This window comes from Aythya marila (assembly GCF_965140915.1).
Source record: "Aythya marila genome assembly, chromosome: 1".
Taxonomy (NCBI): Eukaryota; Metazoa; Chordata; class Aves; order Anseriformes; family Anatidae; genus Aythya; species Aythya marila.
The window spans coordinates 35,887,716-35,911,170 of NC_139042.1; the positions used below are offsets into that span (position 1 = coordinate 35,887,716).

The 23,455-nt window shown below is 35.7% G+C and overlaps 1 protein-coding gene across 2 annotated transcripts in view; it reads left to right on the forward strand.

Annotated features, from left to right (window-relative positions):
- Nucleotides 1–23,455, forward strand: part of TDRD3 (tudor domain containing 3) — a 103,910-nt gene that overhangs the window by 47,878 nt on the left and 32,577 nt on the right. For both annotated transcript variants that reach the window (XM_082772460.1, XM_082772461.1), the window contains exons 4-10: nt 6,297–6,457; nt 8,299–8,440; nt 14,100–14,171; nt 14,757–14,906; nt 15,613–15,753; nt 17,989–18,145; nt 18,529–18,654. In XM_082772460.1, the coding sequence (XP_082628586.1) occupies nt 6,297–6,457; nt 8,299–8,440; nt 14,100–14,171; nt 14,757–14,906; nt 15,613–15,753; nt 17,989–18,145; nt 18,529–18,654 (949 nt within the window). The remainder of the gene's footprint in view (nt 1–6,296; nt 6,458–8,298; nt 8,441–14,099; nt 14,172–14,756; nt 14,907–15,612; nt 15,754–17,988; nt 18,146–18,528; nt 18,655–23,455) is intronic.

Here is a 23,455-nt window from a genome sequence, read left to right on the forward strand (position 1 = left end):
TGAATAGAGCTTGATATATTTCTGCAGGGGGTTGTCTTACTGTTGATGGGGATGGAAGACTGGATAGTAGGATTGTGTGCTGCAGGAATCTAATCCAATCCAAATTTTTTAAAATTCAAGTTTGCTTGATTCAAGGCACTTCTATTTCCCATATAGTCAGGTAATTGAGAGAAATCAATGTGTATCTATTCCTTTCATTTTCAGTCATAAAGAGTAAAAATACAAACAGGGGGAAAAAGCTTTCTTTTTTTTTTTTTCTTTTTTTTCTTGTAGATAACTTCTGGCAGTGGTGATGGGGGTTTTGAGAAGCCAGAGAAAATGGGATGAAGGAAAATTGTGGCGCACATTCATTTTTGTTTTCTTATTTCTTAAATTCCAAACTTGTCTGCTTCTGTTGACATTGCTAAGGAGATTGGACTTTCTATGTGTGAACTTCTGCTAAAATTTAGTGCTAAAATTTAGTTTGGTCTTACTTTAATCAACTTTTTTATTTAAATCATAGCTTTTAGATGGTTATTCTAGAAAAAAAACACTCTGTAAACCTTTTGCTAGAGAAAGGTAATCCTCTAGCTTTAGAAAAGAAGTATGGACTGTAAAGAAAAAGTCTGGGAATTACTTTTTTATAGCTTTTAGCACAAACTAGTAGATAGTACACTGATCTTTGCTTTCCTAACGGTACAGTTTTCGTTTAGTGAAGTTAGGCAAATCTGCCTACTTAGTAAGTGCTGCTGCCTATTTTGAGATGTGTAAAAATAATTGTTTGTGTAACCTCTCAGTAGAAGGTACCTGTGGTTCAGAAATGCTTCAGGAGGGAAGAAAAATTACACATTTCTGTTGTTCATCTTGCATGGAAAATAACTTTGATTTGTAGCATTAAGACGATAGGCAAATATTTTCATAAAAGACATAATAGAGTCTAAATGTGAAACAATGTGGGCAGTTGACCATATATGTGATTGTCAACTTTAGTCACTGATACACAAAAATCTTTTATTTGCTCATTTATATCTGTTTTGTGTGGCCTTAAAAATCTATATAACCACCATTAACCACAAGATGGCCACATTTGCATAGGATTTAAGAAGGCTGAACCCTCGCATTTCCATCCAGATGACTGTATGCCATGCATATATGTGAGGTATTTTTAATGTAATGAAGATACAAGGAAGTCTGTTATAACAAGTTATAATGTACAATTTAGTAATGATGTTACATTTAGGGTATAGCTTTGTTTTCTTTTGAGTATGTATGCTCAATTACAATTGAAACATTCATTTCACGAGTGTTCAGAAAGGATTTCATTTCTAACATCAGAGAAATGCTTTCCAAATGCTGACAGGCTGATGGTAAGCAGTTAGAACATAACTTGCTACATATTTTAATTCTTGTTTTAAGTTACTCTTACACTTCCCAATTTCTGCCAGTACATTAGTATAACTAACAGTGCTTAGTTGCCTGCTACCATCTCTTTGATTGTGAATGTCATGGTTTCCTACAGCCTTTTTTATTTTAAGGCATGATTGAATTTGCTGTTCCGGTTAAAACTGATCTGCATTAAAAAGTTTCAGTCTTGAGGTGCTTGTATTTAGCTTCCATTGAGAGTGATTGCTCTGTGTTTGAAACTGCGTATGTCAAAAATGAATTTTTCATTGATCTTTTATAATTGAGATGATTTTGACAGGCTTAGGTGCTTGTGGCTGTGCATGCAGTGATGCTGACAGATGGAACTGAGTGATAGTCTGTCTAGAGAGAGCTATTTAGCAGCTTTAGGTAAGCTCTCATCCTTGAACTCTTCACCTTTTCAGTGTTTTGATTTTGTTCTTAGCTCCTAATGCCTATTTCAGGAGCTTTAAAGAGGCATGATTCCATCTGTATTTTTGAGAAAAAGTAGATAATGCTAGATATAATAGATACAGCAAAGTCCTTGTGAAAGGTTGACTTTTTAGTTTTCAGATGAGGTTGAGTGTGTCAAAGCAATGCCTCTAGGCAGGCAGTATCTTGAAAACAGTAGGTTATAGTCTAGTTGTTACATTACCTAAAAATCATTAGGTAGCTATTGGGAATTGTTTCAGATTTTACCTCTGTAACTTTGAGATCAGATGGGACTGATTTATTAGAAGATTTTCTACCTTGATCACAGTACTTTGGCAAGTTAGTATGCTTCTGGTTCTAGCTTGATCTGGAACATCTCTTGTTTTAAAGATAATTGCTGCCATCCTGTTTGTGTGCGGCAATGTCTTAACTTGCTGACCCTGTGGCAAGTGTAAGTACTGTTTGAAGACCACTGGTATTAAATAGTTTTAGTGACTTTCAGGATTTGCTGGAAGGGCTTTTGATTTGTTCTACATAGTATATCCAACAGTTGATCTACTAGCCCCCTCCAGTCAGAGTGCATAGTTAACATTGCAGACTCTTTTTCTGAACACAATGTGAAGTACTTAAATATGTTTCTTTGTATGGAAGAAGCCTATGAGTTAACTAAATATGAGTAAATTATCTTTTAGTCTATTTAAACTGTGTCTAGAAAGACCTGAATACATTGTATCACATTATAATGTGGATATTTGTTTATACTGTTTTCATTTTTTGTTCTTTACAAGAGTCATGTATGCTCTTATATGAGGTTTCACCTACAAATATAAGCTGAGGAAATCTAGGCTTTGTCTAATCATGGTCTGCTTGACAAGTGGTTCTTAAAGTAAATAGATGCACTTCATTTTGAAATTATGAAGGTGGTCTTAAAAGTCTACACTTGAATGATTTTGACAAATACTTCACTTAAAATCTCAGTAGAATGAAAAAGAAACACATTACTGTAGTCAGTAAAAGACATCAAAGAGAAGGGTGATGTACTGAAATCAGGAAACTGAAAGGGCTGTCAACAAAGTAATTCTATCATCTTTCACATTCCAGCTTGGCACCAATTTAAAATAAATTTTAGTTATAAAATTTTAAAAGTATTTTAAAATAGTGTTACAGAAAAAAGTAACTTACTCTGGAAATTCATTATCACTTGATAACATGTATGCCTTACTTCTGCTTTTGAATTCATTAAACCTCAACTTCCAGTCATTACCCTTTGTCTCATTCTCCCATTTCAAGGTCAAGAGTTCAGATTTATCTAGTAGTTTTCACATAAATAAATTTTAAACTTTCAGTATGAATATTATAATGTCATTAGTGCAATACTGTGTATTGTAGAAGATGATACTGTACTTTTCACATTGAAAAACTAAGATTATTCATTAATATGTGTGCAGTTGCCTGTCCAGTTAACAAATACTTTTTGGAGCAACTGTTTTTTTGTATACAATCTTTCTCCTTCTATGACAAAGTGATGGCACTTAGTGGATGAGGGAGAGGCTGTGGATGTGGTCTGCCTTGATTTCAGTAAGGCTTTTGACACCGTTTCCCTCAACATGCTCCTCAACAAGCTGGCTGCTCATGGCTTGAGCTGGCGTATGCTTAGTTGGGTTAAAAACTGGCTGGATAGCCGGGCCCAAATTGTTGTGGTGAATGGAGTCAAATCCTCCAAAATGGAGGCCGGTCACTAGTGCAGTCCCTCCCCCACGGTTCAGTACTGGGGCCAGTCCTCTTTAATATCTTTATCGATGACCTGGATGAGGGCATTGAGTGCACCTTCAGTAAGTTTGCAGATGACACTAAGTGAGGTGCATGTGTTGATCTGCTTGAGAGTAGGAAGGCTCTGCAGGAGGATCTGGATAGGCTGGACCGATGGGCTGAGGCCAACTGCATGAAGTTCAACAAGGCCAAGTGCCGGGTCCTGCACCTGGGGCGCAATAACCCCAAGCAGAGCTACAGGTTGGGAGAGGAATGGTTGGAGAGCTGCCAGGCAGAGAAGGACCTGGGAGTGATGGTGGATAGTCAGATGAATATGAGCCAGCAGTGCGCTCAGGTGGCCAAGAAGGCCAACGGCATCCTGGCTTGTATAAGAATCAGCGTGTCCAGCAGGTCTAGGGAAGTGATTGTCTCCCTGTACTCGGCTCTGGTGGGGCCACACCTTGAGTACTGTGTTCAGTTTTGGGCCCCTCGCTACAAGAAGGACATCGAGGTGCTCGAGCGAGTCCAGAGAAGGCCGACGAAGCTGGTGAGGGGTTTGGAGAACAAGTCCTACGAGGAGCGGCTGAGGGAGCTGGGCTTGTTCAGCCTGGAGAAAAGGAGGATCAGGGGTGACCTTATCGCTCTTTATAAGTACATTAAAGGAGGCTGTAGTGAGGTGGGGGTTGGTCTGTTCTCCCATGTACCTGGTGACAGGATGAGGGGGAATGGGCTCAAGTTGCACCAGGGGTGTTTTAGGTTAGATATTAGGAAGAATTTCTTTACCAAAAGGTTTGTCAGGCATTGGAATGGGTTGCCCAGGGAAGTGGGTGGAGTCACCATCCCTGGAGGTCTTTGAAGGATGTTTAGATGTAGAGCTTAGTGATATGGTTTAGTGGAGGACTTGTTAGTGTTAGGTCAGAGGTTGGACTAGGTGATCTTGGAGGTCTCTTCCAACCTAGATGATTCTGTTATAATATAATCCCATATTATCATTTAGGTAATGCCTTCATTCATGTTCCAGATAGTACAGTTGTAGTTTAATCTTTCATTGGCATTGTGCAACATGGTTATTTTACCAGAATCTAAGGATTTTCATCAAAAAAATGCAAGAGAGCGGTGTGAAACCTGTGGCTTGAAGGAGCTTTGAGCAAGTACTGCAGAGTGGTCTAGAGAGCTTTTAACTTTGGGTTGATGAACTCTCTTGAATGTAAAAACTTGCTATTACTGGTTTTCATGTGACTCTTCATTGTGCTCAGTGAGAACAGCTACTTGGAAACTTAAATATTAACATTGCCTTCATGTGTCTTTGTAACTTGGCCAAGTTAAGAGGATTTTTATATGGTGGGTTACAGTGATTCTTTGAAGTAGTCCATGCAAAGACTACTGGTATAGGTCTTCTGGATTCACCTGGAATTTTGTGATGGTAGTCTTCCTTCTGCAGGAAGATGGACTTCTGCCATCACTACGTGGTCGTTTTATGTGGTGAGAGGGAAACTGAGCTGAATTGTGACAGGGAAGCTCTAAGAACCTGATTAAGTCCGTATAAACAAATAGGTTGTTAATATAGCATAGTTACTTAAGAGTACCATTCTTCTGTTCTTCTTCTGCACCTGTTTCTTTGAAATAACATGTAATTTTCATCATTAGAGAAGCAGACGCTATTGTCTAAGCTCGTCAAATGTGCAGCTGTGCTTTATTGTAATGCATGCTTGATACAGTGTATAAGAAAACCTGAATCTATTTGCATATATATTCATAGTTAGCCTAGCTCTAATTTCTTTGCGCTCCAGAATTGTAAGGGGTCTATCAAACAGTTATTTAAAAACAAAAACACGTGCCCAGAACTAAAATTTATTTAACATTTATGAGAGAAATTGCAATCATAATAAAGATACTGTTCAGCTGAGTACCAGATCTAGTTGTGGTCACTTAGGAGTGCTTCTCATATAACTAACGCTTCTTCATTTGTACTTTGAAAACATTTTATATTAAAAAAAAAAAAGTTTTAATTTATGATAAGCCAGGCTTAATGAGTTGAAACAATTTATGAGTGTGGTGGTGTGTCATTCACTACTATAGAAATAATCTTTCTGTACAAAAATTCTAGAAGAGAAAAATATTAATCGTCATCTCTTTGTGTCTTCTTTTTTGAAGTTAGTTGATAGAGGGGGACTTGTTTTCCTATTATACATTAAATTATCCAGTTATGCTTCTGTTGAAATCAAGGGGAAAGAAAACTCCATTCATAGGAGAAACAGGATTGGTCATTTAACTGTTACTGTCAGAAATAAGAGTTAGACAGAAATGAATGAAAATACTGTTGTTTATACTATCATTTTCAAATATTCACTTATTGAAAGAAATGATACAAAAGCTCCAAGTTTAAGTAGATTTCCAAATGAACATAACCTCTACAGCTTTTGAGAAATCCTCCACCACAAATACAGTATTTGAAGTCTTGTTTTTTTTGTTCGTACACTCGCTCCAAATCTTTCACTTCTTTTCTATAATTGATATTGTAGAGATGTACTAAGCATCATTACAGCTGTTTCTCTGAAAAAGCCGTTTTTGACATGTTTTAGAACATACTGTATGTGAGTGATAGAAATTGAACGTAACTGCCTAATTAAATTACACTTTGCTTTGCCTGGGGGCATCTGTTAGTGTGTCTAGATATTACAGTGTGCTTGCTTCAAGGTGTTAACATTTTTGTCTTTTCTGTTTTGCATAAATAGCTGGAAGGGCCGTGTGTTCTGCAAATACAGAAAATACGCAATGTTGCTGCACCAAAGGATAATGAAGAGTCTCAGGCTGCTCCCAGAATGTTACGTTTACAGATGACTGATGGACACACAAGCTGCACAGCTATAGAATACAGTAGTATGTCAAAAATAAGGTGGGCAACTTTGCTTTTTGGTTTATTCTCATTTCCGTCTCAGATTTTGGAAATACAGGAGAACTTTAAAGTAGCATGCAGAAGTGTATATGAATGTAATTTACAATGCTCTTTATGCTGAAGAGGATTTTTGCAGCCATCTGTTGAGTCAGACTTAACAAGACAAGCAGGCTTATGAGTGTGTGCTAACTTGAGACAAATCTCAATTTTTTTCGCAGATTTTTTGTCTGACTTGGTAACAAGAATGTCACAGCCCTGACGCACCTAACCTCATGCAATTAGTGTTGCTTTACCATGGACAAAGCTATAACTTGTACCGAATTAGTCATTTTTTCTTTAGTTAAAAATGAAGGACAGAAGAGCTAATTACTGCTGAACATGGGGATTTCTTGTGTGTGTAGTCATTAAGATATTGAAAAAGATCTCCAGTGTGTAGTCTCTGGAGTTATGGTATGCTTTGCTCTTCATTCCAGATTACTTTCTATTTAAAAAGCATCTTCTTCCTCTGTCTGTCTCTGCTAGATGTGTAGACCTTTTGTACTTCATTTTTAAATGTCGTCTTTGATTGTTATACTGCTCATTCTGAGTAGGAAGCAGCTTGCAGTTCAGAGTGAAGATGATCTAAAAGTAGAGTACTTGATGATATTTTAATTTTAGCTTGAGCCCTCACAACTTGGAATATCATATTCCAATGCGAGTATAAAAAGCGCAGAAAAGGAAGGCAAACAGAGTCCTGCATTAGATTCTAGAGCAAACAGTACACACAAGACCAACAGCCAGTAAAAGACATAATTTAAAAGTTCTTAGATGAAGTCTCCAGTGTCACCACTCATCACTTTCTGTAGTAGTGACAGAAGTTCTTGTTTTCTTTCTTGTCTGTTTTTTTTTTTCTGATCTTATTTTCTTTGCTTCTGTCAGAACAATATAGAAAGTCCATTAATAGTGCAGAGGTTTAAGTTACTAATGCTAAAATTGTCTGACTTCTCTGTGAGTGTTCCTTACCATGTGGTATGGTTCTGTGACTGCAATGACAGCTTTAGCATATTTTGAAGAGGTTATTATCTCTTACTCGAAAGGTTATAACACACTGTCCTCTTTTGTTTCTTACTGTAAAAATAATCATTTCCAGATTGTGCTGCTTGCCACATCTTTCAATTAGGAGTTGGAGATGCATGATACTTTTATGCATCTGCTGTTGTTTTTATAGGGTAGATTCAAATGAAAAGAAGATAGGTACCTTCTTGTGGGAGTTGACCACAGAGAGCATCCATCTGCTTTTAAATCATGGAGTAATGAGCGAAGAAGCACCACAAGGTGCATGGTTTTTATATTCTGGAACAGTTGTGGCTGTTAGCAATGTATAGAAGGCATCTTTCTCAACTGTTCCTAGTTTTCTCCTAAGTTAAATGTCTAAAACAAACGAGATGATTAACCATCTGGAAATCTTCCGTTTATTAACTATAAATGAGTCTTAGGATGAGGAACTTATTCTTAGACAACTGACTTTGAGACATCTTCTGTTAGTCTAGACAAATCACATCCTTAGCTTGGTACTGTTAAATTGGATTTTAACCAACCAGACAATTTGCAAACATTCATCTCTGTTAGAATCTAATTTGCAATATGGCATCTTTGTGTAATGAATGGGAAGTGTTCCAAAAAAGCTACTGAAAACTACGGTGCCTGTTGAAGGAGTTATTGCAAAGGTTTTTGATGCTAATCATTTATTATGAAATATGAAAATGTTGAAAGTATAATAGGAATAGTTTTGTATGTGTTCTTTTTGGTGGCAAAATATTAATAAACGTATGTGAAATACTTGGTTTTGTTTCTGCTTGTAGCTTGAACACTCCACCTGGAACAAAAATTAAGCTTTCAGGAATTGTTGAAGTGAGAAATGGATTCTTGTTGTTGGATGACAGTAACACTGCAGTTCTCGGAGGTGAAGTGGAGCATCTTATAGAAAAGTGGGAATTGCAAAGGGTGAGGTAACACCACTGGAAATGCTTGTTTTACCAGATGCAAATTATGCTTTGTCATTAAATGTAATGTGTCAGCTGTGAACTTTTCCACAAGAAGCTTTTAGAACTTTACTGTCCAAGTATTTTTAAGGATGAAGCCAAGTATGTGTAAATAGATCAATATATTGTTGCAAATGAAATGGAAAGTTATTTTTGCATGGCAACTGATTCCTTTTTTAATCTGCAGGGGCAGAAAACATTTGTCAACCATATTGAATGTATTTCAGTGCAGTAATCATAGAATCATTTAAGTTGGAAAAAACCACAATGATCACCTAGTCCAACCTTTAACCTAGCACTGCCAAGTCTACCACTATACCATGTCCCTAAACATCACATCTACGTGTCTTCTAACTACCTCCAGGGATGGTGATTCAACTGCTTTCCTGAGCAGCCTGTTACAATGACCCACAGCCCCTTCAGTGAAGAAATTTTTCCTAGTTTTCAACCTAAACCTTCCCTGGTGCAACTTGAAGCCATTTCCCCTCATCTCATCTCTTGTTGCGTGTGAGAAGAGACCAACCCCCAACCCACTACAACGTCCTTTGAGGTAGTTGTAGGGATTAATGAGGTCTCCCCTGAGTCATCTTTTCTCCAAGCTAAACAGCCCCTGCACCCTCAGCTGCTCCTCATAACACTTGTCCTGTAGACCATTCACCAGCTTTGTTGCCCTTCTCTGGACACACTCCTGCACCTCAGTGTCTTCCCTGTAGTGAAGGGCCCAAATCTGAACACATTATTTGAGATGTGGCCTCACCAGAGCTGAGTATAAAGGGAAAATCACTTTCCTACTCTTGCTTGCCACACTGATAGAAGCCAGGATGCTGTTGGCCTTCTTGGCCACCTGAGCACGATGCTGGCTCATATTCATCTGTCTTTCTTCACTCTGAGGATGCTGAGGCACTGGCACACGTTGCCCAGGGAAGCTGTGGATGTCCCATCCCTGGAAATGTTTGAGGCCAGGTTGGATGGGGCCCTGGGCAAGCTGATCTAGTGGGAGGTGTCTCTGCCCATGTCAGGAGGGCTGGAATTAGATAATGTGTAAGGTCCCTTCCAACACAAACCATTCTGTGATTGGCTGTCAACCAATACCCCCAGGTCCCTTTTTGCTGGGCAGCTTTTCGGATGCTCTTCCCTCAGCCAGTAGGATTGCATGGGGTTGTTGTGCCCCAGGTGCAGGACCTGGCACTTTGCCTTGTTGAACCTCATACAGTTGGCCGTGGTGCATTGTTCCAGTCTGTCCAGATCCCTCTGTAGATTCCTCCTACCCTTGAGCAGATCAACGCTCCCGCCCAACTTGGCGTTGTCTGCTAGACTGTTTGGTTACTTCCCTAATGGTTGGTCACTTCCCATTATGACACCAGAACAGTGGTTTATGGTATGAAAATGTTAAAGAATGATGCCTTGTACAATCTGTAGATTGTAATTGTAAATTTTTGAGGCAACAAAAAGAAGTAGTTTTACAGAAAGTACTGAAGTTAGTAGCTTACATTGAAGATTTCATCAGTGCTTTAGGTAAAACTATGATTACATGAATTGGAGGCTTTAAAGTCCTTCAACAATCTACAACTACTTGTAAGTTCTTTTTCATTTGTTTTAGCATGGTTGCTGCAGGAAACTTAGGTGGACTTCCTCACAAATACGTGGAAATGCCTAGGACAAGAAATTGTGACCCTGCTACAAATAGCCCCAAAATCTTGCTGCATCTACCACTACTTATACTACTACTACAAAGAGACACACACCTATATTATGTCCATGTATATAAAACAAAGAGTAGCTTCTTATAAAGACCGTTTCACTGTAAGGTACTTTTGTTGCTGATGCAAAGTTTGGCACAGTTGTTTATTGTTTTGGCTAGCCTTCTTTGATGTTGGTTTGCATTTTATAGATATGAGCGAACTGGGCCAAAATTAATTTGAACATGAGATACAGAATCAACCAGAATGGAGAGTGTGCTTGGCATTCTTTTTGTGCTTTTATCATTGACAATATTAAAAAATGTATTAATAATCCTGAATCTAAAGGAAATTGCCTGCTTGATTAAAAAAAGGGTTCTGGGACCAGAAACAGAACCATCCCATATTATCATTTTTGTTCATATTGACTATAAAACATGTAAGTTTTCTTTCCAAATAAAAGCATTAAGCTACAAGGTTGAAAAAAGGGACACAAACATCTTACATGTTCTTAAGAATATCAATTAGTTGGAAAGAGAAGGCTTTACAGAATCAGCTAGCTTTATTAGTGATACTTTGAACAATCTGTTTTCATGTTTGTTTTACTAGTGAGTTTTGGCAAGTTAGTTCTTGTGTTTATTCTACCTGTGTTTCAACAAAGAAACATTGTTCTGTAAATACTAATTAGTTTTTGAAGTCAATGTCAGGAAATAACTACAGAACAACAACTGCTTACAATAAAGCAAACCTTTTTATAACCATAGTGCTGGTAAGGGCAACTTTCAGCACTTGTCAGCCGCTTAGGTTGACTTTATGTGATATGTTCAAAAGAGTTTGTTTTCACTGATTTTCTGTTAGATACATTGTAGGAATTTAATTATTGCCTATTGCTATTCCCTGAGTTCTCTGGTTCCATTTTGCAGTTTGAATAGAAGAGAACAGGTCAGTTGGAAGGGCCCTACAAAGATCCAGTCCCTTCAGGACTAACCAGAAGTTAAAGCATTGTAGTGAGGGCATTTTCACTCTGACAGGCGTGGGGTGTCACGCACCTCTCTAGGAAGCCTGTTCCAGAGTTCGACCACCCTCTTGGTAAAGGAATTTTTCCTAATGTCCAGTTTGAACCTCCCCTGGCAAAGCTTTATGTAATTTCCCTGCATCCTATCCTCGGTTACATGGGGGCAGAGACGAGTACCTCCATGTCCATTTCCCCAGGAAGCTGCAGAGAGTTTGCTGGACTTTCAATTTCTTCTCCTCCCTGAACAGCTCACAGAACATGGTCCAAGTTTGCAGCAAGAATGTGACCATGTCAGCTGCAAAGCTACGAGGAACAAGAAATCAGTTTGGACAGGTGAACCATGGCCACTGCAAGTCATAGATCCACGTCTATATCCGGGCTGACAACTAGACAGATAGGGCTGAAACAAGTCTATAGAAGCCACATGCTCCTTCGGTAGCACTTTCCCCATGAACTTAATGTTTTCCCATTCAGAAAGCTTTACAAAACTGAATGGTTGACAGTAAGTAAGACTGTCAGCTCTCAAAGATATTTGAGAAAGGACATTGCCACTCCTTGTCTAATCGTGCCAGTCAGGATTAAATGAAATACTGAACAGTGTTTGCATAAAAAGACAGAAAACTTGTATTTGTGTGACTATTTCAATTTTTTTCAAGTCAATTTCTGTTTCTCCACTATGATATCTGAGGAGCGTTAATTGGGCTTCCTGTGTAGAAGATGAAATAAATAAGTTTGTTTATACTTGCTTTAAAAATCAGTGCTATTAAGTCAAAGAATTTTACAAAGCTTTGGGATTAAAATTATTTGTCCAGTATTAAATTATTGCCCTGATACCTGCCTGTCGGCTTAGAGTTGCATTACCATTTTGTTCCATTCAGGATGATATTTGAAATTGCTTTGGGGAGGAATCAGACTTTAGTAATAACAGACTTGTACTACAAATACTGTGTATACAGAATGAATGCAGTGTCATCACACAACAAATGCAGTTCAAGTGGAATAAGCGTTGTATTCTTTGTAGCAATAAAATTTGTTGTAAGGTAATTATTGCCTTTAAATTTCTTCCATTTTTTTTTTTTAAGTGTCACCATTTAAGTGGCAGTAAATAAATAAGGAAGGAGTAAATGAAAAGGTTACCATGTAATCTTTTTTTCTTGATTATTTAGAAATAGAAGACAATGCTCCACGGACTTCTTTAGATGAGAATTCCAAATAATCATTCCTTCATAGTGTTCTCAGTGTTCTGGGGGTAATTAGGTTGTTTAAACCTCATTTGAAGGGCCAGGTGGTAGTGTTTTTTTTTTTCTTCTTTGGTATTGTTTTAGCACCAGTGGCTTCAGGGATTAGAATAGTTTCTACAGAGCCAGACTTCAGTGCCTCATGTTGTAAGGACAGCATGCGTGACGCTAACCTCAGATGATGTCTATAATGTAAGATACCTATTGGACTTAGTCACCCTAAAGTCATTTTACAGTCAGTAGGGAAGAACAGGCAGGTTTTAAGGCGTCAGGTATCCGAAGGGTGACATATTCCCTTAGCAGTCCTTGTTTGCCTTTGTCTCTTAAAAAGAACCTGATGTCACTGACTCAGATACAGACATTTACGTTGTAGATGCTGTGAAAAGTTGGGTGAAATGAATCATGCGTGAAGTGCCATGTAGTGAAGTACCATGCTTGGCTGTAGAGGCGTTTTTTACCCTTCACCTAGAATACCTCCCCGAGGAACCAGCTTGCCCATGAAATGTACTGGGCGAGTTTAGTTAGCAGCAGCAAGAATGTACTGGTGTGCTCCAGTGATCATCCCTTGCTTAGCTCATAATTTGAAGAAGGTACTTTTAAGTGAACTGGTGCTAAAGCAGCAAAAATTTATGATTTTTGCACTTGCAAGTGCTTTGTTTTGAATAATTTATTGAATGTTGTATCAACTTTTTTTACTGTGGGGCGTGAAGAAAAGTTTGTCTGTTTACTTATTTTATTTTTACCCTTGGATATGTTTAATGATCATAGATGACTCTGAAAATGTTCTTTGCTTATGGAATAAAAGTGGGTAATTTCAAGAGTGGGCCAAAAGCCTTAACTTAGTAAAACCTTAGCTGAATTAATATCTTAGTTATCTTTTGAAATTCCTTGATAATATATGGTAGTATAATGGCGTAAAGCATATAGACGTTTATACTGCAGTTTTGTGATGGAGATAAAATCAATTTTACATCAGGATAATAAATGCATATAAGTAATTCTAATAAATACATCTAAGTAACTCAGGGTTATAGGTTATAATACAGGGTTAAGTTTAAAATATATATTACAGTGATGTATGTAACCATGCATGACTGTCCCAGTGTTTTAACACACAAAAAAAGTCAACAATAACAACAAAAAGGGCAATAAGAAATGAAGAAGATAAATGCATTATGCAAAAATGTATTTATTTTTTTTTTTAAAGCATCTTAATCGTCGTTAAGGGCCTATCTTCCCTTAGTCCTGTTCTGACCCAAATATATCTGTTTAGTATGAAATAACTAGCACATACCATTATGTCAGTTCCAATGAATTTCATTCTTGTGCAGGTTGTTGCTGTTGTCAGGATTTGTAAAGAAAGAAACAACACATTGACTATGAGCAGATATTTTAAAGCAGTATCTTACAAATCCATTTCATTTCTGTTGTTGACTAGTTATTTATATTATTTGAGAATGCTTGTATTTTGCAGGTCTAGATTACCAATTGCTGACTAGCTATTTAGAGCATTTCTATTCCATAAATATTAATAATGATTATGCTTACTGTTACGCGTGTTCTTTTTTTTTTTTTTATCTGAAGAACTGCTAATCAAGTTAACATGTGTACTCTTCTTAAGGCCACATGAAGTGTCCAGCTGGCACAGTGTTCTGTTTCCGTGACTGACGCAACAATTTTCTTTTACAGAGTTTAGCAAAACACAATAGGAGTAATATTGGAACGGAAGGTGGCCCTCCCCCTTTTGTGCCTTTTGGGCAGGTATAGTATATTTCTTTGTCATTCAGCTGTAACCTACAAATTATAGCCATGATAGTTCATAAAACATTTCATAAAAAATCTGATATCTAGGAAGAGGTAGTTCCATTTAAATATAGACTATTAATGCACATTTACATCTTGATGATCTGGATACTAAAAAATGACTTTGTTTAAAGAGGAGGTGGTGGGTGGGAGGGCATAGGTTTTGATCTTGTCATTTCATTGTGCCAATTTATATTTAATATTTTTCTCTCGATTGCAAACTTAAAATTTTGTTGTATGGGACCTCTGATTTTTCCTACAATGTCTTGAAGGCACCCGTCTATACTCTTAAATGACAAAGGTATTTACAAGAATCATATTAGCTACATCATGAAATAAGCTGGAAATGTACAAGTGATTATTTTTGGCATCTCTGGTGGACCAGAGTTGTTTGCAGCAAAGGCTATAGCTGTAGCTAGTACTCAGTGTACATGTATGTGATTGTATTATTTAAAGCTGTGCTCCAAATACGTTTTTGTTTTTCTTTTTCTGCAAATGAAAGTAGACAGAAGAGTTAATTAAATCTTTATTTTGTGTTACCAGAAATGTGTGTCTCATGTGCAAGTCGACAGTAGAGAGCTCGATCGCAGAAAGACTCTGCAAATGACAAATACTGTAAAACCTGCTGCTGACAACGATGAATTTGAAAAACAGAGAACAGCTGCCATTGCAGAAGTAGCAAAGAGCAAGGAGGTTAGAATGCATGTGTTGCAGCATTTTACTTCCTGTAGTTGATCTTTTCTTGTTAGTTTAACTCTCTTAACTGACAAACGCTTTCTGATGTTTGCCTTCTTAAAATTCTGTTTATGTATTTTCTTGAAAATATGAATCAAAAACAGAGAGTCCTTTTGGATTGTTGAGTATATTTTTATTTGAATAAAGATAATAAATGCATCCTAATGTTTTATTGTAGCTATAATTTTGATTTGATAGCCCTATTAAAATAGGTGATTTTTGCTATTCAGCTAACAAGATCAAAGTAGGCAATAGAGGTTACTAGTATTCATTTGCTTTTTTCATTTCTGAAAACCCCATGATTCTTTCTGTTCAGCCTGGTAAAACAGCTAGGAAGTTTTGTTCTAATGTGTCTGTTTTTTATGCCCCCTGTTGGTTTTCCATTTTAGGAAATGGAAATTATGATTTGTTTGGTAACTCATAAAAACTAGAATAATATGCATGTTTTACAGCCTCATTTGGTCAAAAGAGGAAAAATGTTGAAGTCCTATTTAATAAATTCATCATTTTTTGTGTGTCTAAGTGCTTTATTTGTTGATGCAAAGCATAAGCATAAAAAATACAGCAGCTTCAAATTTACTGCAGTTCTTGTACTAGCTAAATATTAAGGCATATTTTCATAAGTTCAGTTTACTGAAATGTTGTTTTTTTTGCTTATCTAAAGACCAAGACATTTGGAGGAGGTGGTGGTAGTAGCAGAAGTAATCTGAGTGTGAATGCTGGAGGGAATCGAAACAGGGAGCTGTTCCAGAAAGAGAAGATAACGAAACCTGAGGGAAAAAATGAAGGAGTCTACAGAGAACTGGTAAGGTGTAAGATTTAATAGTAACTTTAAACATGCATACCATTAAAAAACAAAGCTAACAAAAAAAATAAAAGACCCTTTTTAAAAGGGCTTTCATTTGATTTTATTTTGAAGTTTGTTTAGAACAGTTAGTGTTCTTTTGTACCTTACTCAGACAGGTATGAGGTTCAATGTGATTTTTGTAAAGTGTTATTATCCTATTATCCAGTAAAAATTAAAACCTCACAAAAGAAGAGCTGTACTATGTGTGGTATAGATCGTTGCAGTCTAGTTTTATTTTCTTGAAATAAGCTCAACAGTTTCGCATGTCAACATTTATCAAATCGTTTTAGACAGGAAGACTTCCATCCGTTGATTTCACCATATCAAATGATATTTTAGTGTAGATTTTCTTCTGAATTAATTTAATATTTATTTTAAGAATTCATTCATTTGACATTGAGAAAAGTACATGGTACTTGTGATATTTAAAATACCAAGCTAGAAATACTTTTCTAGTAACATGTCATGCTGACATAGTCACAAATAATGTTATATTTTGAGTAAAGTGGGTTACCATTGGAGAACCTGAACTCTTCCTCCTAATTTAAAATATCACATTCCAGTGTATTTCATAACTGTATGCTAAATGAGAAGAGTTCTTTCGATTCACTGCATTAAATTAATTGTGTATAAGATTGGCAGTCATGGAAGTTTATTTTGCTCACTACAGCAATCTGAAAGTCTTTGGAAAAAGTCTTTGTTATAAAAAAAAAAAAGTCTGTTATAAAAAAAAAAAATCAGGACAGAGATTTGCGCGCACACAATAACAATGAATGATTGATTCTGGTTTGAGTGATGAAAGCAGACTGACTGAAAGAGGTTTCACAATAATAATTCAGTAAACTAGGATAAAGGTTTTTATCCCATCTGTGTGTTACCTTATGAGAAACCTGAGGCACTGTATCTTTATTTACAAAACAAGAACCAAAGAAGTAGTTCCTGCTTTTTCGTTGTAGATAATCAGTAAATTGTGCAGGTCAATCCTCCTTCTCTCTTAATAGTACTACAAATAGGGTATGTCCTATAATTTTCTTTGCCTTTTCATTTTTTTTATAAGAGAACCTACAAGATCTGTATGGTGTAAATGGAGTTGAAGGGAAAGTTTTTCACATCAATGGATAGTTCAGATATTACCTCCTTTCACAAAAACTCTTTGTATTTGAAAAGTTGTCTTGCCTTTGGGTTTCAAGTTGTAACCTATTGAAGAGGCTTTTTTTATCCACAGCTGATAGTACGGGTACTGTATTTGCAAGTCCTCATTTCTTGCTGGTCTTTGATGAACATAGCTGTTGTGTACAGAATTTCTACTACTGAAAGGAGGAGATACAGAGTAAACTAGAAGTTCTCTCCTTGCTCAAAGCAGCTACTTAACTTCAGGAGGGAGAAGAGTGAAGCAGGCTTGCTGATATTGAAGCACCAGTAATTATCTCTCTTGGACCCTTGTTCTCATGCAGAGAAATTTTGGAGAATGACCCAGATGAGGAAGCATTATACTCTATTATTAAAAATAAGATGTTATTTAGCCAACTGAAAGTAGAATTCAAGTGGGATGATGATTCTGTGTTAGACATTGATACTATGTTTTAGTCCACTGTACTTTAAAGACCTTTTTAATTGCTATTCATTCAGTTACTCAATCTGCAGACATTTGATCAAAGAATATTGTTAAATTTGGGAATTAAGAAGGGTACATGAAATCATTGAAGGATGAAGGGTACATAGCCAAGCATATAAGGATTTTACCCAAGCTCTGCAAAGTCATGTCTTGCTCATTACAGTAATTTTTGGATAGTAAAATATGGTTTTGAAAGTTATTTGAGTTGTTATATCTCCTGTCTCACTGAAGTCTAGTTGTTATACTAGTATTGCTTTGAGAGATTCCTTTTACATTGATTGAAGAATGTTAAATTTGTACAGTGAAGAAAAAAGTACAAAAGAGGAATTTCTGCTTGAAACCATCTAATACTAGAACCAAAAAGTCAGTGAACTAAACAGAAATAATTGAAAAAAAATCTCTAACAGCTGGTTGTTTAGAACTAGGAAAGCTTGTCTGTGAATATCATATGTAAATCTGAAAAGTTTATCTATGAAATGTGAAAAAGTGTTTCAGTTAATGTAAGATTAAAGTCAAATCTAGTGTTTTTGTAAAGTCTCTCTTGTAATTTATGATAATTTATGTGTGTATCTTTCCAGGTTGATGAAAAGGCTCTAAAACACATAACAGAGATGGGTTTCAGCAAAGAAGCAGCAAGACAGGCACTTATGGATAACAGTAACAATCTAGAGGCAGCATTAAATTTTCTTCTGAACAGTAGCAAACAGAAACCCCTTCAGGGACCACCACCTAGAGGTATAACTTGAAAAGAAATGCTTCAAAACAAAGTGTTCATGAGCAAAATAATTTGTTTACAGTGCATTACTAATGTAGTTATATAAGGTATATATACATATTTGTTTTCCTGCAAGTTAGAATGCATTGCAAACCTGAGAAATACATAATAATTAGAAAAGAATTATGTATTATGACCTTTTCAAAATTTTTGAATTTGAAATCACAGATTTTAATATCCTTACATGGAAAATATCTGCATCTGTTTTGTCAGTGATAGTTTTTGTTTTTAAGATGGGGAATACAGACATTTTATAATTTAAGTATAATAATAATTTTAAAAAGTGTAGATACTTATTTTCCTCCTCCCTCACCCCCCAAATAACTGGTTTTTACCCTTACAGGTAAAGGAAAGGGCCGAGGCCGAATAAGACCTGAAGACGAAGAAGAGCTAGGAAACGCCAGACCGTCTGCACCAAGCACATTGTTTGATTTCTTAGAATCCAAAATGGGTACTCTAACAGTAGAGGGTAAGTCATTGAAATTGATGCATCTGGAACTAATATTGGGCAGAGCTGGTGGCATTCTTTTTTCTAACTTGGTCATTTAGAAGGTGGCTCCTAGAAGTTCTGTTGCAGTCAGCAGTAAAAAACGGAGTGCTTTTGCTCTCCTTTGAAAAAAGGTCAAAAAAATTTCAGTGTGGTAGTTTGTATTTCTCTCTTGACTGTCAAAAGCCAAGGTTAAAAAAAAAAAAATAAAATAAAAGTAAATCTAGGCTGTTTATTTCAGGCTTAGGTGTTTAGAAGTTAGTAATTTTGAAATTAAGTGGGATAAATCCCACTTATCAAATCTAATTTGATGAAGGCACTTGCAACTTTAATGGGCTTTTCTTCGTGTTCAAACTTAAAGGAAAAACTGGTAACACCAATCTTCCTTCCTGAGCTTATAAACAACACATTCTGTGTGGCACTCAGTTTAGAATTTAGTAATAGCAATATGCTCAATTGTTTTTGTGTTCCCTTTGTCTGACAAAATCAAAACAAACCCCCACCTTTTTGCTATTAAAATATTAAACAACCATTTTCTCGTTGTTTTCACGTTTAATAACTGTAGGGACTGAACAAAAGGAAGGAATATTGAAAGAAGGAAGACAAATAATCTCTTAGAAGACCTGGGTTTTTAGTTTAATTTCCTTTTCCTTCTTAAGAAGCCATACACGAATGTAGTCTATGAATCAGTATGCTTGTTTATGTCTAAATCATTCTATACTTCAGAAGCTTTAACAGACAGATGCATTAAAAGAAAAAAAGTTGATTTTTCATACCTCTTGAGGTCTCTAGAGGCTGCTGTAATATTAAAGTACAACTCACAGTAAGCTGAGTAATAAAAGGAGATAATTTGTTATTTTGTGTATGGCTTTGGAGATGTTTCAGTAGGCAGTGTGAAATGAAAATGTCTGCTTCCATTATTTAACATGAAGTTTTGTGATGGAGTTGTAATTTTTTTCTCCCTATCAAATAACACTTCCCTGAAGGGTGAAATAAATGTTGTATTATTTTGTATGAACCGTTGTTTTCTAATGAATGAGTGCACTTAGGGATCTCAACATTTATATATAATGATTTCAAATTGAGTTCTGATGCAGTCTTTGTTGTCTGTTAATAATGCTTTGTTTACTTTCACTGGATTTAAAAAAAAAAAAGTGAAAAATAGGCTTGTAGTAAAAGATGAAAACTGAACAGAAGGTGGTGGTCATGAAAAAACTAAAAAGAAAATATTTAATGATGGAAACACTTTTTAGTTCTGTTTTCCTACTGTAGTGATTCCTAATTATTTTGTTGAATACTGTCCTGGAAGATTTCTTTAAAAATGTGCAATATTTGTTCCTGTTTTTCCCTACACCTGATGAATGGGCAAGATGTAGTGTTTAAGAGATGATTGATAATTTCAGAAATAGTTAATGACACAAACATAAGAAATGCTAGTAAAAAATGGCAGAATTTTATAAGTGACAGATATACAGTAAATGTCAATATAATAACTTTATCCTCCAACTCGCCTAAGTCATGTTTCCAATGCTAATGAAAAAAATAGAGCTGTATTCTACCTGGGAACTACTAAATGGCCATTGATAATATTAATGAACTTCCTATATTGTTTTTTCATCTACATGTAGTTTAAACTCTTAGTTGCCTTTTTTTTCTGGAAGAAGCCAGGCTGTATACAGCAAGCATTCTGTCAATAACTGAAAATGAAGTGCATGCAGTCAAAACCGTCTCACTGATTAAAGGCTGTTAAAATTGTGAGAGAATAAATAGAGGCACTTAATGTCCTTAAAGGATGAGAGTATGATAAAATCAGGATGGACAGAATATACTAAATGTTTAGGGAAATTCAGCCTTCAGGTCTGATCCAAATAGCTTACTCTTCACAGCTATTTGAAACTGGTTTCTTACACTGTAGATTTAGAAGTGCTTTGTGTAATCAAATTTCGTGTATTGCCTTTTTCAAAGGGGCATACTGCTGCTTTTCACCAGTATCTCCAGTAATTTTTGGCAAGGCGTGACTTCTGTCTGAAGAGAAATGACACACTGTTTTGGAATTTGTAGAAATTATGATGAAGGACAAGTAACTAATAATAAATACATAAAAAAAAAAAATAAATCTAATCTTACACAGAGCCAGCTGGTGGATACTTAATTTGTATTGAGAGGAATTGCTGAATTCTGGGAGGAAAACGGTGAATTTATTAAGCATTAATTTATCCAATTGACATTTGAAAATATATAGGTATATATAGGTATATATGTAGGTGTGTGTTTATATAAAAGTATATATACAAGTGCAGTTATTGTAGATACGTATGATGTCTAAGGTAAAGTGGTCAACAGATTTTTTTGAGTTTGGAGATGTTGATGTTAAATTTTTGGTGTAAAGGTTAAAGCTGTTAGCTGTTAAATGTATCCAGAAAACTGCAAACAAGGAAAAGGGACATAAAAGCAAGTAAAATTAAAGAACAGTTAAATGGCAATGCCGAAACATACTTGGGTATGTTGACAGGCTTGTTGCTGCAGTTCCCAATATATGTCTTAAGAGTTCTGCTGACATACTTCTAGCATGAGACCATTGTTGATTTGCAAATGAAGACCTGAGTTCCATTATTTGGTAAATCAAACAGTATGGATTCTCTTTGACTAGAAATTTGACCTGTGCTATTGATTTTAAAATATTAGCAATAATAATAATAAATCAGTTTTCTGTTCCTGCTCTTAATTTGGCACTAGTACTACTAGTACTATAGTGGAAACATTAAAAGACTCAGAACACCTGAAGCAAGGAAGCTTTTCCTACAGCTTGGAAATTCTTCAAATGAAAAATATGTTTGCAACTCAAAAGCAAAGTTTAAATGAAACAGAAGTTTATATACTTTTTTAGAAATGAATGGTGCTTTTCGGTATGTTGATTTGGAGCCTTCCGTAATCTCTGTGACCGAGACTGCATGGCTACAATTTATAAGTAAAAGACATTTTTTGTAATTTACCAGTGGGAATATTTTTTCTCTAAGGTATATACACTGATTAAAGTTAATGAGGTTGCATGTACACTGAAAGAGGCACTTAATTTGTATGTGAAATAGCTTTTCCATTCAGTGTGGATGCAAATTACTGAAATGTTGCTGTGTTCGAGATTTGCTGCAAAAAGCATGAACAGCCATAAAATCAGTTGGCACCTGCACCTCAAAGACAAGCAGAACATCACTGCTTTGGTTAGTTGAATCAGAGAACTTTTTGTTAAATGTGTTATTTTTGTAGTTTATGTGTATTAAAATGTGTAAAATATTCATCTTTTGGTACAACAGTGAATTTATGGTTAGTTGTTAATTGTGTATTTGTATTTAAGAATAATTACTGAGTTAGAAATGAAAACTTTAAGCTGCATAGGCTGACGTGATCACATTTTCAAAAGCACGTGTGGGGAATTAGGCTTGAGATCTGTTTCTGGCAACTCATTTTGTTTACCAAAGATGAATTAGATTTCTATGATGAATAGAAATAGAAACAGTGGTAGTAATTTTTCTTTCTCGTTACACAAATTGATTTTCCTTGGAAAAGTTTTGTGTTTATCTTATCCAAGAGATTAGAGAGAAGATATCTTGAGAGAAGGCTTTTATGTATGGCTGAAGACATTTAAAGGAAAAATAATAGATATAATCCCTGTGGGTTGTAAGCCTTTCTTATTGTCAGTAATTTAACAGTAAGTAAGTAATAGTATTTTAGCAAGAACTATGAAAGGAGTGAATTGCTTCTTTTAAAATGATATTGCTGATTGATAGTTTTTGCTTAGCAGGAGTTTAATGATTCTTAGGATTTGGCACATATGTAGGCAATGTTCTGTGGTGTATTAAAGCATAGTGGGTTTTGATTAGAAAAAATGCCTACAGTAGCATTTATACTTTGGTTTATAATCTCCATTTATGTGTTTTAAGCATAGATACACTCCACTTTTGTGTAATTTTTTTCCTCTTAACTAAAAATAAAATGTTTTCATAAACATTGTAGGAAGAAAAATACAATTCTGAGGAAACTTAGACTCCAAGCTCACTTGCCAAAAATGTAACATATTTTGTAACATGGCATGCAGGTTTTTTTTTAAATACTTGTAAAAATCATTTTATGAATTATAATTTTTGATGTGGTGTCCTTCTCTGGAGGTCATGCTGTTTGGAGGAAAAAAAAAAAACAAAAACAGAATTTGATACCATTTTTGAAGTTTAAACCATGTTCTGATTATTTGGGGGAAAAAAAAAAGCCTTTTTTCCCTTCTGAAGAAATAATAATCACTTTTCTTCCTGTTATTGGGAAGTCACTGAGCTGTACACTGGTTGCTCAGTTTCATTTGGTCAGTTTTTATTTTCCTTACTGAGTGTGTGAATCCCATGGGAGTAATCCTCTGTTTTTATGCCAGAGTTTAATTTATCTTGCAGACTGCCCTTCAGATGGATTTTTCAAGAAAAGCATCGGCGTATGCTGAATTACAGGTTTTGTTTTTTTTTGTCTCAGAAGCCCTATTTTTCTTTGCCAAGTCTGAGGAAAACCTGTGCAGTTTGAATTCAAACATTTCTTAGAAAACCATTTATTGAACATATTACTTCTCTGCCATTTTTATGCCTCTGTTGTCATTGAAAATATTCTTATTTAAATTTTTAACTAGTTCCTTCCAAGCTGAGATGACACAAGTATTAATTGTGTGCAGTGTCCTGATATATATCTGGGGTGATTATACCACTCTGATTTCTTTCTTCATGCAGTGGGTGTCCAAGCATTTGCAGGA